At 41.3% G+C, this 14,322-nt stretch overlaps 1 protein-coding gene across 1 annotated transcript in view; it reads right to left on the reverse strand.

Annotated features, from left to right (window-relative positions):
* The window catches only part of dennd1a (DENN/MADD domain containing 1A), an 86,584-nt gene that overhangs the window by 27,084 nt on the left and 45,178 nt on the right, over window positions 1-14,322 (reverse strand). The window contains exons 11-14 of the mRNA XM_085926763.1: window positions 13,172-13,217; window positions 12,332-12,433; window positions 8,251-8,376; window positions 471-572 (exon numbers count right to left, since the gene is read on the reverse strand). Coding sequence (XP_085782889.1) covers window positions 471-572; window positions 8,251-8,376; window positions 12,332-12,433; window positions 13,172-13,217 — 376 coding nt within the window. The remainder of the gene's footprint in view (window positions 1-470; window positions 573-8,250; window positions 8,377-12,331; window positions 12,434-13,171; window positions 13,218-14,322) is intronic.

The raw sequence follows: 14,322 nt of genomic DNA on the forward strand, positions 1-14,322 counted from the left end.
GTTTTGGGGACCATCTCGTTGTTGCCCCTCTAGTGTACCTGTTGTTAATTCCATCAACACCAATGCAGCTGAAAGTGATTAACAACCCCCTCTGCCACGTGCCTGACAAAAACCTTATCAGAAAAGTGTAATTGAATTCATGCCATACCCTGATAAAAAACTGTTCCTTCAATTTTTTTGAGCAGTGTAATTGTGGCACACAGCATTTGAAGTAAAATAATTACTTCTTGATGGGGATTTTTTCCCTAAATGCGCGTGAATTAAAGGGTGGAGTTTTTGGGTGCTAAATTATTTAGTTGAAGTTAAAGAACATCTTGCCAATAATTATCTATCTGTCTGTCTGTCTATACATCTATCCATCTGTAATATATGAAAATAAATTGAAATCTAAAGTGTGTTTTAAGTGTTTTAGCTAGGGAGTTTGTTCTCTTGGAGCATAGAATTTTTTTTATATGGATGCAAAAGATTACCTGTTTGAAAAGTTGAAGCTGGATGGCATTCTGAAGAAAGTCTCTCATGGCACTCAATCGATGGTTTACAAAGGTTTCTTCATTAAATGTAATTGGTTCACCCTGAAATTGCAGAAACTGAATTTAAAGTTTAAAACGTGAAAATACCCAGCCAAATTGCTGTAGACAAGTGATTCTCAATTTGGAGGTAAAAACACAAAAGTGGATTAAGGTGGAATTGAGGAGGTCTTCGAAGTATTCTCCCCACCGACTCACGAGATCCCGAGTCGAGGTCAGCAGCACACCGTCTCCATTGTAAACAGTGTTAACGGTGCATTGTTTCCCCCTCCTGAGACGCCGAGTGGTAGACCAGAATTTCCTTGAAGTCGTCTTCAAATCATTCTCCATCGCCTCACCGAACTCATCCCACACTCTGGTTTTTGCCTCAGCTACCACCGAGGCTGGGTTCCGCTTGGCCATCCGGTACCTTTCGGCTGCTTCAGGAGTCCCGCAGGCCAAAATGGCCTGATAGGACTCCTCCTTAAGCTTGACGGCATCCCTTATCACTGGTGTCCATCGGCGAGTTCAGGGATTGCCGCCATGCCAGGCACCAACCACCTTAAGGCCACAGCTCCGGTCGGCTGCGTCAACAATGGAGGCACAGAACATGGTCCACTCAGACTTAATGTCCCCCACCTCCGCCGGGACGTGGGAAAAGCTCTGCTGGCGGTGGAAGTTGAAGCTCTTATTGACAGGCGATTCTGCCAGACGTTCTCAGCAGACCCTCAGAGTACGTTTGGGTCTGCCAGGACGGACCGGCATCTTCCCCCACCATCGGAGCCAACCCACCACCAGGTGGTGATCAGTTGACAGCTCCGCCCCTCTCTTCACCCGAGTGTCCAAAACATGCGGCCGCAAATCCGATGACACGATTACAAAGTCGATCGTCGAACGGCGGCCTAGGGTGTCCTGGTGCCAAGTACACACATGGACACCCTTATGCTTGAACATGGTGTTCATTATGGCCAATTCATGTCGAGCACAGACGTCCTGTCATAGAAAACCGCTCGGGTTCTGATCAGGGGGGCCGTTCCTCCCAATCACACTGGGGAAGGAGTGTTCTCGTTCACCGGGGTGAATGAACCCCAATGTGCAGGCACCTAGCCAGGGGCCAATAAGTATGCCCACACCTGCTTGGCGCCTCTCACCATGGGCAAATCCAGAATGGAAGAGAGTCCAGGCCCTCTCAAGAGTACTTGTACCAGAACCCAAACTGTATGTTGAGGCAAGTACGACTATGTCTAGTCTGAACCTTTCTGCCTCACACACCAGCTGGGGCTCCTTTTCTGCCAGAGAGGTGACATTCCATGTCTCAAGAGCCAGCGTCTGTAGCCGGGGATGGGACCGCCAAGGTCCCCGCCTTTGGCCGCCACCCAGCTCACTTTGCACCCAGTGAGTTCAGTTGTACTTTATTCTGATATTTAATCATGTACTGTATTGTAGTCACATTCTTAATCGATATTAATACGCAAATCCATCAAATTCCTTATCTCATCCATCCATCCATTCATCCATCTTCTTCCGCTTATCCGGGGTCGGGTCGCAGGGGCAGCAGCTTTAGGAGGGACTCCCAGACTTCCCTCTCCCCAGCCACTTCATCCAGCTCATCCCAGGGGATCCCAAGGCATTCCCAGATCAGCCGAGAGACATAGTCTCTCCAGCGCATCCTGGGTCGTCCCCGGGGTCTCCTACCGGTGGGACATGCCCGGAACACGTCCCCAGGGAGGCGTCCAGGAGGTATCCTGATGAGGTGACTGGGCCACCTTATCTGGCTCCTGTCAACGTGGAGGAGCAGCGGCTCTACTCTGAGTCTCTCCCGGATGACCGAGCTCCTCACCCTATCTCTAAGGGAGATTTTTGGCTCAGCTCTCTCTTCACCACGACGGACCGGTACAGAGTCCGCATTACTGCCAACGCTGCGCCAATCCGTCTGTCGATCTCGCGTTCCATCCTGCCCTCACTCGTGAACAAGACCCCAAGATACTTGAACTCCTCCACTTGGGGCAGAATCTCATCCCCAATCCGCAGAGGGCATTCCTCCCTTTTCCGACCGAAGACGATGGACTCGGATTTGGAGGTGCTGACCCTCATCCCGACCGCTTCACACTCGGCTGCAAATCGCTCCAGTGAGAGCTGGAGATCACGGCCTGAAGAAGCCAACAGCACCACGTCATCTGCAAAAAGCAGAGACGCGATGCTGAGGTCCCCAAACCGGACTCCCTCAACACCTCGGCTGCGCCTAGAAATTCTGTCCATAAAAATTAGGAACAGAATCGGTGACAAAGGACAGCCTTGGCGAAGTTTCCTCTGCAGCCGGAGATCGGACCACCAAGGTCCCCGCCTGTGGCCGCCGACCAACTCACTTTGCATCTGACCCCTTTGGCCCCTCCCACAGGTGGTGAGCCCATGGGAAGGGGGACCCACGTTTTCTGTTCAGGCTAGGCCCGGCCACCAGGCGCTCGCCTTTGAGCCCCACCTCCAGAACTAGCTTCAGAGGAGGGCCCCGGTGACCCGCGTCCGGGCGAGGGAAATTTAGGTCCATTTGTCTTTTTCGTCATAGGGGTCTTCTAAGCCGTGCTTTGTCTGGCCCCTCACCTAGAACCCTTTTGCCATGGGTGACCTACCAGGGGCATGAAGCCCCAGACAACATGGCTCTTAGGATCATAGGGACACGCACACCCCTCCACCACGATAAGGTGACGACTCACATCCTTATCTCCTGAATTCAAATTAAACAGAAGGGTAAGTTCGCCATTAAACATGACAAATTTCCTCTTGTCATTGTCACGTTAATTGATGATCCAGAAAGCTTGAGTTGTGCCTCGTAAGCATGTCTCTTTGTCGATATTATTTTAGAGGGTCCAAATGCTGTGTGCTTTGCACCAACAATAGTATTTATTTATGAATGGCAGCGGAGGTACGTGTTAGGTACAATCCTCGAATTGGTTTTCTGCCTCGCTCTATGTAAAACAGAATGTCCTCTGATTGGTTCGTCGGGTTTACATATTACGCCAGTATATTATTATTTTATATTACCATAATGGCCCGAATATAGATAGCGGCAGATATCTTTAAAGTGAATGCTGAACTTAACTCCCCAGGCCAAAGTGAACCCCTGTCACAAAGAAAAATAGCGGTAGCACGTAGAAGAAAAATAAAAAATAGCGGTAAGGAAGAAAAGAGAAGAAAATAAGAGAAGAGATAACAGAAAATGGAGAAAAAATCTGGAGAAAAGTGAGTCGAAGATCGGCCAGGTTAACCAGCAGCTGAGGACAAGTTATCATGCAGACTTGATGATGATGGTGATAAATTCAAACATTTGCAAAACGGCTGTGAAATATGGTGTCACAGAGTGTAATGTACGGAGATGGAGAGCTCAAAAAGACCGCCTAAAAAAAATGCTCACAATCAGAGAAAAGCTTTCCGTGGTCCTCAGAACGTCGGCTTTCAAGAGTTCGACAGGAGGATGTACGCGTACGTGGAGAGTGACACTGAGCACAGCGAGGCAGAGTACGTTTGTGAGGAGTAATGTTCTGACATGGCAAATATCAGCTACTCTCAAGTTTAAACCAGTTTGCATTATTTTATTGCAATGTTTTTCCTTATTCAGATTTGTTTCAAGACTACAATTACAGTTAGACTTCACTTTGATGGTTAAAATGCAGTTATTGCATTTTGTTGTTTTATCACAGTAGATTGGTTTATTTACTTTTCAAAAACCCTGAAGCCATTCATTTACAAATGTGGTTGCACTATCGTTTACATATTTAAATGTTCAGCTATTAAGATGTGATAGACAGTTTTCACATGATTTGAATGAGGCAAAATAACATGCTTTTTCTCTTGAATATATTGCTATAATAATTTGTTTCAGATGCACTGTAATTATTTTCTGTATAAAAATTAAAATTGGTGTTCAAAAAGTATTTTTTCAAACTTGAGTCTTGAAAAATAGGGTGTCGTCTTATAATCAGGGTCGTCTTATATTCAGGCATATACGATATATTATACTAGAATTTGCAATTTCTGGAGAAATTGCGTGTGAAGGCGAAATGGTTGAATAACTTTTTGGGGAATACTGCGGAATGATTGTGAATCTTCCGGTTCAAAGATATCACTTCAGGGTTTAGCTGAGGTCACTTCCAGTTTATTTGGGTCACAACCAGTTCAATTTAGGCCACTTCCGGTTTAGCTGAGGTCACTTCCGGTTTATTTGGGTCACTTCCGGTTTAGCTGAGGTCACTTCCGGTTTATTTGGGTCACTTCCGGTTCAATGTAGGCCACTTCCGGTTTAGCTGAGGTCACTTCCGGTTTATTTGGGTCACTTCCGGTTCAATTTAGGCCACTACCGGTTTATTTGGGTCACTTCTGGTTCATTTTGGGTCACTTCCGGTTTGCCTGAGGTCACTTCTGGTCTATTTGGGGTCACTTCCGGTTTGCCTGAGGTCACTTCCGGTTCATTGGGGGGTCACTTCCGGTTCATTGGGGAGTCACTTCCGGTCTATTTGGGGTCACTTCCGGTTTGCCTGAGGTCACTTCCGGTTCATTGGGTGTCACTTCCGGGGTCCCTGGGGTCACTTCCGGTCCAATAAGGGCTCATTGGGGTCACTTTAGGGTCAATCCAAGATGGCCGCCACATAGTGGAAGTGGGGGTCAAGGGGGTGAATATGGGAAGCATAAGGTGAATAAAGTTGGAATAGGTTGAATCGGTTGAAAAATGTGGAATTTAGAGGGAAAAAACGGAATTTTGTAGAATTTGGTGGAATTTCTAATTTGAAAATGCTGAATTTTTGGGAAGTGGGAATTTGGGGAATAGCGTGGAAGAATATGAAGAGTTGAAAGCTGGAATGGGTTGAATCGGTTGAAAAACTTGGAATTTAGAGATGAAAAACGGAATTTTGGGGAATTTGGTGGAATTTGGTGGAATTTCAAATTTGAAAATGCGGAATTTTTGGGAAGTGGGAATTTGGGGAATAGCGTGGAAGAATATGAAGCGTTGAAAGCTGGAATGGGTTGATACGTTGAAAAACGTGGAATTTAGAGGTGAAAAACAGAATTTGGGGGAATTTGGTGGAATTTCAAATTTGAAAATGCGGAATTTTTGGGAAGTGGGAAGTTGGGGAATGTTAAGAATCTTTCCCAATGTGATGTGAATGTGCTGAATGGTGTGAATTTCAAACTGGAACGACGTGAATGTGAAATGTTGAATGTGCCATTGAGAATGAATGGGGAAAAATTTGTCGGAAATTTGGGAATTTTGCGGAATCTGAGAATTTTCGGAATAAGAAAAATGCAAGCGCTCATCTCGGAAATATTTGGAATGCGTGAAAAGTGGAATGGAGTGAATGGGTTGAACTGTGTGGAAGAAGAAGAAGAAGGACAGAAATCGCGGAGAATAAAATATAACTAGAATTGGCAATTTCTGGAGAAATTGCGTGTGAAGGCGAAGGCACTTCACACTATTGTGGGACTCGAAATAAAATTTGAATAAAATAAATTATTAAAATGTGTTAGAATTGAATGAATGAAAAATGAATGAATAAAAAATTATGGCCAAGTGGGATTTGAACTCACTCGTCAAAGTGGCAAGTGTTGAAAGCGCCATTCTCTACTTACTGAGCTAAACAGTGACACACTATCAAAGCGGTAGAACATGGTGGAATGATGCTATTAAACGAGAAATAAAAATGGTAAATGACTGAAATAAACTAGAATTGGCAATTTCTGGAGAAATTGCGTGTGAAGGCGAAGGCACTTCACACTATTGTGGGACTCGAAATAATGATTAAATGAAATAAAAATGGTAAATTAATAATGATGATTAAATAAAATAAAAATGGTAAATTAATGATGATAACGTAATGGCCAACTGGGATTCGAACGCGCTCGCGAACGTGGCTCGTGTTTAAAACGGCATTCTCTTCTTACTGAGCTAAACAGCGACTTAGTGTTGCTGTGGTGGAATGATGCTATTAAACGAGAAATATAAATGGTAAATGACGTTTGGTAAAATGATGTTTTTAAATTAAAATTAAATGAATAAATAAATGAATGAATGAAAAATAAATAAATATAAAATAAATGAGTTAAATAAATGAGTTAAGGAAAGAAATCATGATAAAAGTTGTCAAATGTCAAAATTCGAACTCGCTCGGGATCATGACTCGTGTTGAATGCGCCATTAAGAATGAATGGGGGATTTTAAGGCACAAATTTGCTAATTATGCAAAAACGCCTTCAGACTAATAAGAAGAAGAAGAAGAAAAATAAAGTAGAATAACAATAGTGTGAAGGCCTTCGCCTTCACACTAATAACAGTTCTAAAAACATATTTACAGTATAAATATTTATAACTTGTACCTAGTTATGAAAATTGTTATCATAATAAAAGCTGTTCTTTACAGTACGTGTTGAGCATTCTCCATTTTATTTGTTATTTAGCCGTGCTTTGACTTGAGGTAAGGTGCTCTATTTTGAAGGCCGTTTTCAGGCGATACCACTTCCTCTTTCACGTTCATGTAGATATGTCGGTTACAGTGGTACAGCAGCCACTGACGATGTAAGTGGGTCTCCTAACGAGAAATGAACGATCACGTGTCTAACCTTTAGAACATTGTAGTATTGCTCCAAATGTTTGTTTACATTCCTTTAGAGGTCCGTTTTCGCGTTAGCACGATCGCGATTATCATATTTCCGCTAACTCGTTAGCCTGCGCAGTACTTCTTAACATTTTACACGCACACACATATATTTATATTTTCAATGTTTATACAAAGTTTTCTGTATATTATACCATTAATGTATTATTTACATGTTTGAAACAATTATTTAATGTTCTAATAATAAAATATGCACTTAAATAGTTTCATATACATTTATTGACACAAAATTTACAGATGAGAGGTTGACCCTACTTTGCGGATTTCACTTATTGCTGGTGGTTTTTGGAACCAATTATCTGCAATAAACAAGGGATTACTGTAATACATTAATTATAAATTAAAGGTTAGTTAAAACAAATAAGATGTTACTTTAAATGTTTTGCACTTTATTTGTACATCCTTTCTTTCCTACCACTATATGTCACCTCCAGCAGATTGTGTTTGCGCAATCTGGACCACAGTCATGTTTTTGTCTCGATACTTTCAAGAAAAAGACAATTCAAGCAATTTTCTCTTTTATTTAAGATTGTAAGAGGATAGCAGCACCTGAATACTAGATTGGGTGAAAATACCAATATGACGGATGGTTAAAACTCGCAGCGACCTTTTTTGATTGGGGGACGAAAAGAACTATTGTTGGAATTTACTCACCAGTGGGGAGTGCACCAGTCACATTCCTTGGCATAATGCTATGCTCAAATTACTCAATGCGTCATTTTTCTTCTGATTAAGTATTCACACCAACACAATAAAAAACACACTCACAAAGCGAGTTGAATTTGATCCAATCTGTTATGATTGACTCTCTGGGTACAGCAAAGTGTACAGCGCTGGACCGCTTTTTCTACCCTGCCGAAGGTCGTGCTCAAAAAGCCGGTGCTCTACTCCTGTAGTCCACAGACTTATGAAGTAGCCTGCCAATGTTACAACTCTAAAAATAGGAGAGGAAGGGGGTAGCTGATCATGTCTGCTAACTTGAAGTGGTGTCATCCAACAGTACAAAATCACTCTCACAGAAAAACTGAGGCTTCTTGACTTCAATATGTTATATGCAATGTTAAATTGAGTAATTCACTGACCATCTCAATCTGTAGAGCATTTCTGTAGCTGCCAAACAAGGCTGCTTGACTCTTGAGGAAGGCACGGGCCACACCATCACCTGGTGTTGTTGAAAACTTCTTCAGCCGACTTTTTAGAGATGAAACCTAATGGAACAACAGTGTATAAAAAAATTAAGAGATCAAATTCATGTGATCATCATCAGCTACTAAAAAAATGTACATTCACATTTTCTACTCAAAGGTACACAGTGGAATGTTTTAAACAAACTCATCTAAAGCTTCTGATTAAAAGTGAGTGGAGATTAGGTTTCTATTGGAATTTGACTATAATGATTTTAATAACCTGATTAGTTAATAGTTTTCAGTCTTCTATTTTTCCCTACCTAATTAATATTCAGTATCATGACAAGCTTCTATAACATTACTACGATGACTATCACTGCGACTGCTGCTTCTACTACTAATACCACAATTGCTCCTACGACTGCTTCTATTACTACTACCGTATTTTCCGGACTATAAGGCGCACCGGATTATAAGGCGCACCTTCAATGATCAGCCCATTTTAAAACATTGTCCATATATCAGGCACACCGGATTATAAGGCGCATAAAATACAAGCTATACTGCAACAAACTGAGGTTGACTAGGTGCGGTATGCATCCACTAGCCAATAACCAATGAGCCCTCTAAACAATCGCGTTTCTCAAACTGTCTCCTATAAAATGATCAGAACTGACTAAAGTTCGATCTAACGCATTGGTATTGCTTACCTATGTTTCCCTTCCATATCGATCCGTAAATTTACTCAAAACATTAACAGAGCAGCCTATTTTGACATGAAATCGCCTCATGCGTATAGCAGCTATCACTATAGCATTAGCCACCTGCTAACTCCCATGAGCCTCAGCTCTCAGGCTCCCATGAGCCTCAGTAAAGTGTAAACAATCGTGTTTCTCAAACGAGCTCCTATAAAATGATCGGAACTGACTAAAGTTTGATCTTACACATTGGTACTGCTTACCTATGTTTCCCTTCCATATCAATCTGTAAATTTACTCGAAACATTAACAGAGCAGCCTATTTTGAAATGAAATAGCCTCACGGGTACAACAGCTATTCAGTGACGCCCCCTGACCACGGTTGCCGTCATGCTGGTAAGCAATGCGACCTTGTAATTTACTAGTTGTACTAAAACGTACTGAAACATTTTGGCAGAGCACTGTGTAAACCAGTATGGATCAACAAATTCATCAATTTATCCATATATAAGGCGCATCAGACTATAAGGCGCACTGTCGGCTTATAGTCCGGAAAATACGGTTCTATGACTGCTTCTTTGACTACTACTACTTTGACTGCCACTCTACTACTTCTACTACGACTACCATTTCTACTGCTGCTTCGACTGCTACTACTACTGTTTCTACTACCACTACTATAACCGCTATTACCGTATTTTTCGGACTAAAAGTTGCTCCGGAGTACAAATTGCATCAGCCATAAAATGCACAATGAAGAGGAAAAAACATATATAAGTCGCACCGGAGTTTAAGTCGCATTTTGGGGGAAATGTATTTGACAAAATCCAACACCAAGAACAGACATGAACCAGCATCATCATCATAGCTTGTCACGCCAAACAGCCAACTATTCTAGGGTGTTCTGATTCACATTCACGCTCGGAGGATATGCTCGATGGTCTGGGCGCCCTCTTCACTAAAGCCTTCAATATTTATTCATGTTATCAGTGGGCCGAGGGGTTATCCTTTTATCACCCACAAGATCGGAATTGGTTGGACTGTTTTGGCGTGTAATATTAGGATTGGTCTCCTTACGGATTAACAGGGTCACGACGAGAAAGTTCCTAACTTGAACCAGCAACAACAGGCTAAACGATACGGTATGCTAACGTGACATAAACAAACAAGGAGCATTAACAGTTATTAAAATAACTATAAATCACTTCAAATAACTATAATATAAATAACACGTTTATCAAACCATCTGCGTCACTACAAATCATTAAATCCATCGATTGAATTCGTCGTCCTTTCTGTCAACAACGCCGCGTGTGCGGCGCGCCACTGACAACGGACTCGTCGTCAGTTGCAGTTCAGATTATTCCTATCTAGATATATCAAGTAAATGTAATATAAACAACAATTTAAACGAACCATCCGTGTCACTCCAAATGATTAAATCCATCAGAATATTCATCCTCTGTGTCAACAAAAAAAATAAATACAGCTGTCAACTCCGGACCTACGTGCGCCACTAATGTCAGCCTCGTCATCAGTTGCAGCTCCAATTATTCCACAGATCTATGTATATAACTATATTGTAGTGTTACCAAAGCACCAGGCAAAACTTGGGGTTGGTAACCGGCTCTTTATTTCACAAAACAAGAGCTCAACATATGAGCCTAATCGCTCTTCCCCCCCGCACTTAAAAGTCTTTAATTTTCTCAAAAAAACGAAGGCGCGTCTTTTGTGTGGACTGAATTTTAAAATTTGTAAAGTTGTTTTGTTTGACTTATATTTTATTTATTAATAACTTAATAAAAACTTCCAGACCCAATGAACCAGTCAGAGGACATTACGTAACACGTCGAGTACGTACCTCTGCCGCCATTGATAAACGAATACTATTGTTTGTGCAAAGGAAACAGCATTAGGACCCTCTAAAATAGCATCGCCAAAGAGACGTGCTTATGAGGCACAACTCAAGCTTTCTGAAAAAACGGGATCATTGACGAGGGAAAAACGTGACGACGAGACAATGACGAGAGGGAACATGGCATGTTTAATGGCGAACTTGCCCGTTTAATTCGGATACAGAAGATGAGGGCTTTGATTAATTTGCCTATGAAAATTTATAAACAATAATGTGAGTACAATAAAGTACAATTGAACTCATACAACCTCAACTTACTCACGTGTTGTTTCCATGACTTTTTACCGCAAGTCATGACATGCATGCACCCTATAATGCGGTCTGTGGATTAAGTGCAGAAGAGCCTTTTAACCCGAAGCGCCTTATGGTGTGGATAATACGGTACTCCTACTAATACTACTAGTGCTACTACCACTACTATTACTACTACCACCACTACTACTACTACTGCAGAGATCAAGGTATTAATCTTTCTCATCTGACTGGCAGTCCAAATTTGTCACACTTTATGTGGGCGGGCCACAGAGGCTACATGGGGAGGAGCTATACAGGGCTGCAAAGGACCCAGCCTTTGAACTGGCCTTGGAGGACACAGCTTCAGACAGATTGTCTTTCTGAATCATGTCGAATCAACTGAATTTACCACAGGTGCACTCCCATTAAGCTCTAAGAACCTCTCAAGGCTGATTAGTGTAAACTTGATGCAGTTAAGCGTATGTGATTTCTTTCTATAGTTATTTTTTATCTTCAATAATTGTGTGAGGTTTTATTTATGTCATCATTATGGGGTGTATAACAAACATGTATTTGAACAAAAATGTAAACCATATTGTATTATCTGTAAAATGCATGTGTCTAAAAGAGGCAGGGGACTGGTGAGGTGGTGTGTAATATCAGCGAGCCTGTGACCAGTACTCCTGAGACTGTGGCTATTCCCACGCGTATTACGGGAAATAAGTGTCCAATCCAAACACATAAAAATTGATTCACAAACATGAATCAATGAACTTCCTTACCTTTTGGGCCGCGTTGGCTGCCTTGCACTACTCTCGCGCTATATTCTGACTGTCTGCTGTATGCACATTTGCTCCATTTTTGCTCCTCTTATTTGTTTATTTATTTATATTTATTCGTCGCTCTTGTTTATTCATTGTATGTGCCTTCTTTTTACTTTTAGTGTTGTTTTTTTGGATGTTTTGTCACCGTGAGATAGTGGGTAACGCAATTTCGATCTCTTTGTGTGTCCTGGCATGTAAAGAAATTGACAATAAAGCTGACTTTGACTTTTCTTAGAAAGACAGTATAAAACTTGTAACAAGAGATTGTTTTATGCCTTGTGTGCATAGGCATGGGATCATTTTGTTCATCAAAATGGGTGTGGGATGACAGAAAGAAAACATCTACAACTGCGATTGCTCCTCACCACATCATAGGGTAGGCATTGAAGATCATTATAGGGTGTTTCAAGGGTGTTTGTGTCCACATTCAGGATCACGAGATCCTCCATAGCCATTCCTAGAACTTTCTAAATACAATAATTAAATGTAGTTAGAAGAAAATCAAGATACAAGTTGTACAGATAAGAATATATACAAAGTGTAAAGAATGTAAAAAAAGTGTACGTGTTTGTGTGTGCCTTTTGTTTTTCTATTTTTTTTAAATTAACCCTTTACCTTTTCCATGGCTTCAATCAATCAATTTGAGCATTTTCAGATTGGTTTCCTCTGCTCTCCACTTGACTGGGACAAACTTTACTGACTGACTGATGATCTTCTCTTAGCTATGGACTCCGACACCTCATCAATACCATCATTACTTGAGTTTAGTGCTACCTTTGACACTGCCCATCACAACATAAAAGCTGTTCTTTTAGATCGTCTTGAAACAAGTTTAGTAATGTCACATGTGGTCTCCCAGCGGGATCGGTACTGTTCATCGGGTGACATTATATGTAAATATAACATTACCTTTCATTGTTATACAAAATATACCCAATTATATATGCCGTGGAGTTGCTGTAATCTTGAGGCGTGTCTTGATGAAATTAAACAATGGATGAACACGAGGATCTCACAAAAAAAAAACGATTATTTTTAACTTTGTTACTGGTTTATTGTTTTTCAAACATGTTATATTCTTTTTTATTTGTTTGATTTGTATGTACAGCACTTTGTTTCAGCTGTGGTTGTTTCTAAAATGTGTAACGAGTTATCTTTAGAAAATATCAACTAAACTCAATAGTTTCTGCGAGCAAATCACTTACCTCCATCAGGCTGGAATGGACTCCAATGAGGTAGGGCATTGGAGCACTGAAAAGAAAATCATGTGATGCCTCAAAATTCAATGTATCTTTTTGGTTAGGTTTAATGATGAATCTTAGCATAAAAGATAAGGTTAATGCATCAAATCTGTTACTGATCACTAATCAGCAGTTTAAGAAAAGAGAAAATGTATTAACGCAATTTCCAGTGAGGTACCAATGCATTTTTTCGCCATTGCTATCCACCTTATTCCTACATCCCATAAACCTTGGGATGACTTAAGTGTGAGACCTCCGGTTACATAAAAATGTGCAAGTCCTCTTCCTATGACAGTTGCAGACAATGTGGGAACATCAGTTGTTGCAGCTTGTACGCAGATCATCAACATCTCTTTCTGAACGGTACCCAGAATGACAGTGTAGTGGCGATCATAGCGTGGTTCTTGTCACACACTTGTGAGGAGTAACGACAGAAAGGACATTTGTCAACACTGCAGAGCGATCCATTAAGATATCAGGACACACATCATGGAAAATCAACTTTTTCTACTTTTAAAATCATTTTCTTTTCTATTTGGAATCTCCAGGAGTGTAGAAAAGTGTAATCTATCCCTCCAGGTGCTGCAGAGATACTTTTATGATCTGTTTGGGGGTCTATTTTTTCCTCCGTTCAGATTTCTCCGTTTTCTATGATTTTTTATTTTTATCTATTACATCACATCCGTTGGGGCAGGACAAACGAAACAAGGTGTTGCCAGACGGAAATCCGAGTAATAAATATGGTGGATTCGCAAATCCGCTATGTTTATTACGAATCCACCATGTTTATTACTCGGAAAGACTTTTGTAGTCCAAACAACTCAAGGATGTCAAAGTGGCGTGATCAAAATGTTCCGTTGTTGGATGCAGCAATCCACACAAATCATTGCATCATCTCCCAACATCAGAACCTCAAAGAAGTGTCTGGTCAAATTTCATTTTTCAAGCAGTGTTCCCACGTCTGTGGGCAAAGTCTTGCTTGTTCAAGGAGCGTTCCAAAAAGCTTTTGTCAGTATGGAGAAGGATTCACCGAAAGACTTTGTTTCGTTGATGGTTCAGTTCCTTCAATCTATGAAAACGACGGCCACAGTAAAGCGGTAAGCTTGAGATGACAC

The sequence above is a fragment of the Syngnathus leptorhynchus genome, chromosome 12 (assembly GCF_054491065.1).
Source record: "Syngnathus leptorhynchus isolate UIUO chromosome 12, UIUO_Slep, whole genome shotgun sequence".
NCBI lineage: Eukaryota > Metazoa > Chordata > Actinopteri > Syngnathiformes > Syngnathidae > Syngnathus > Syngnathus leptorhynchus.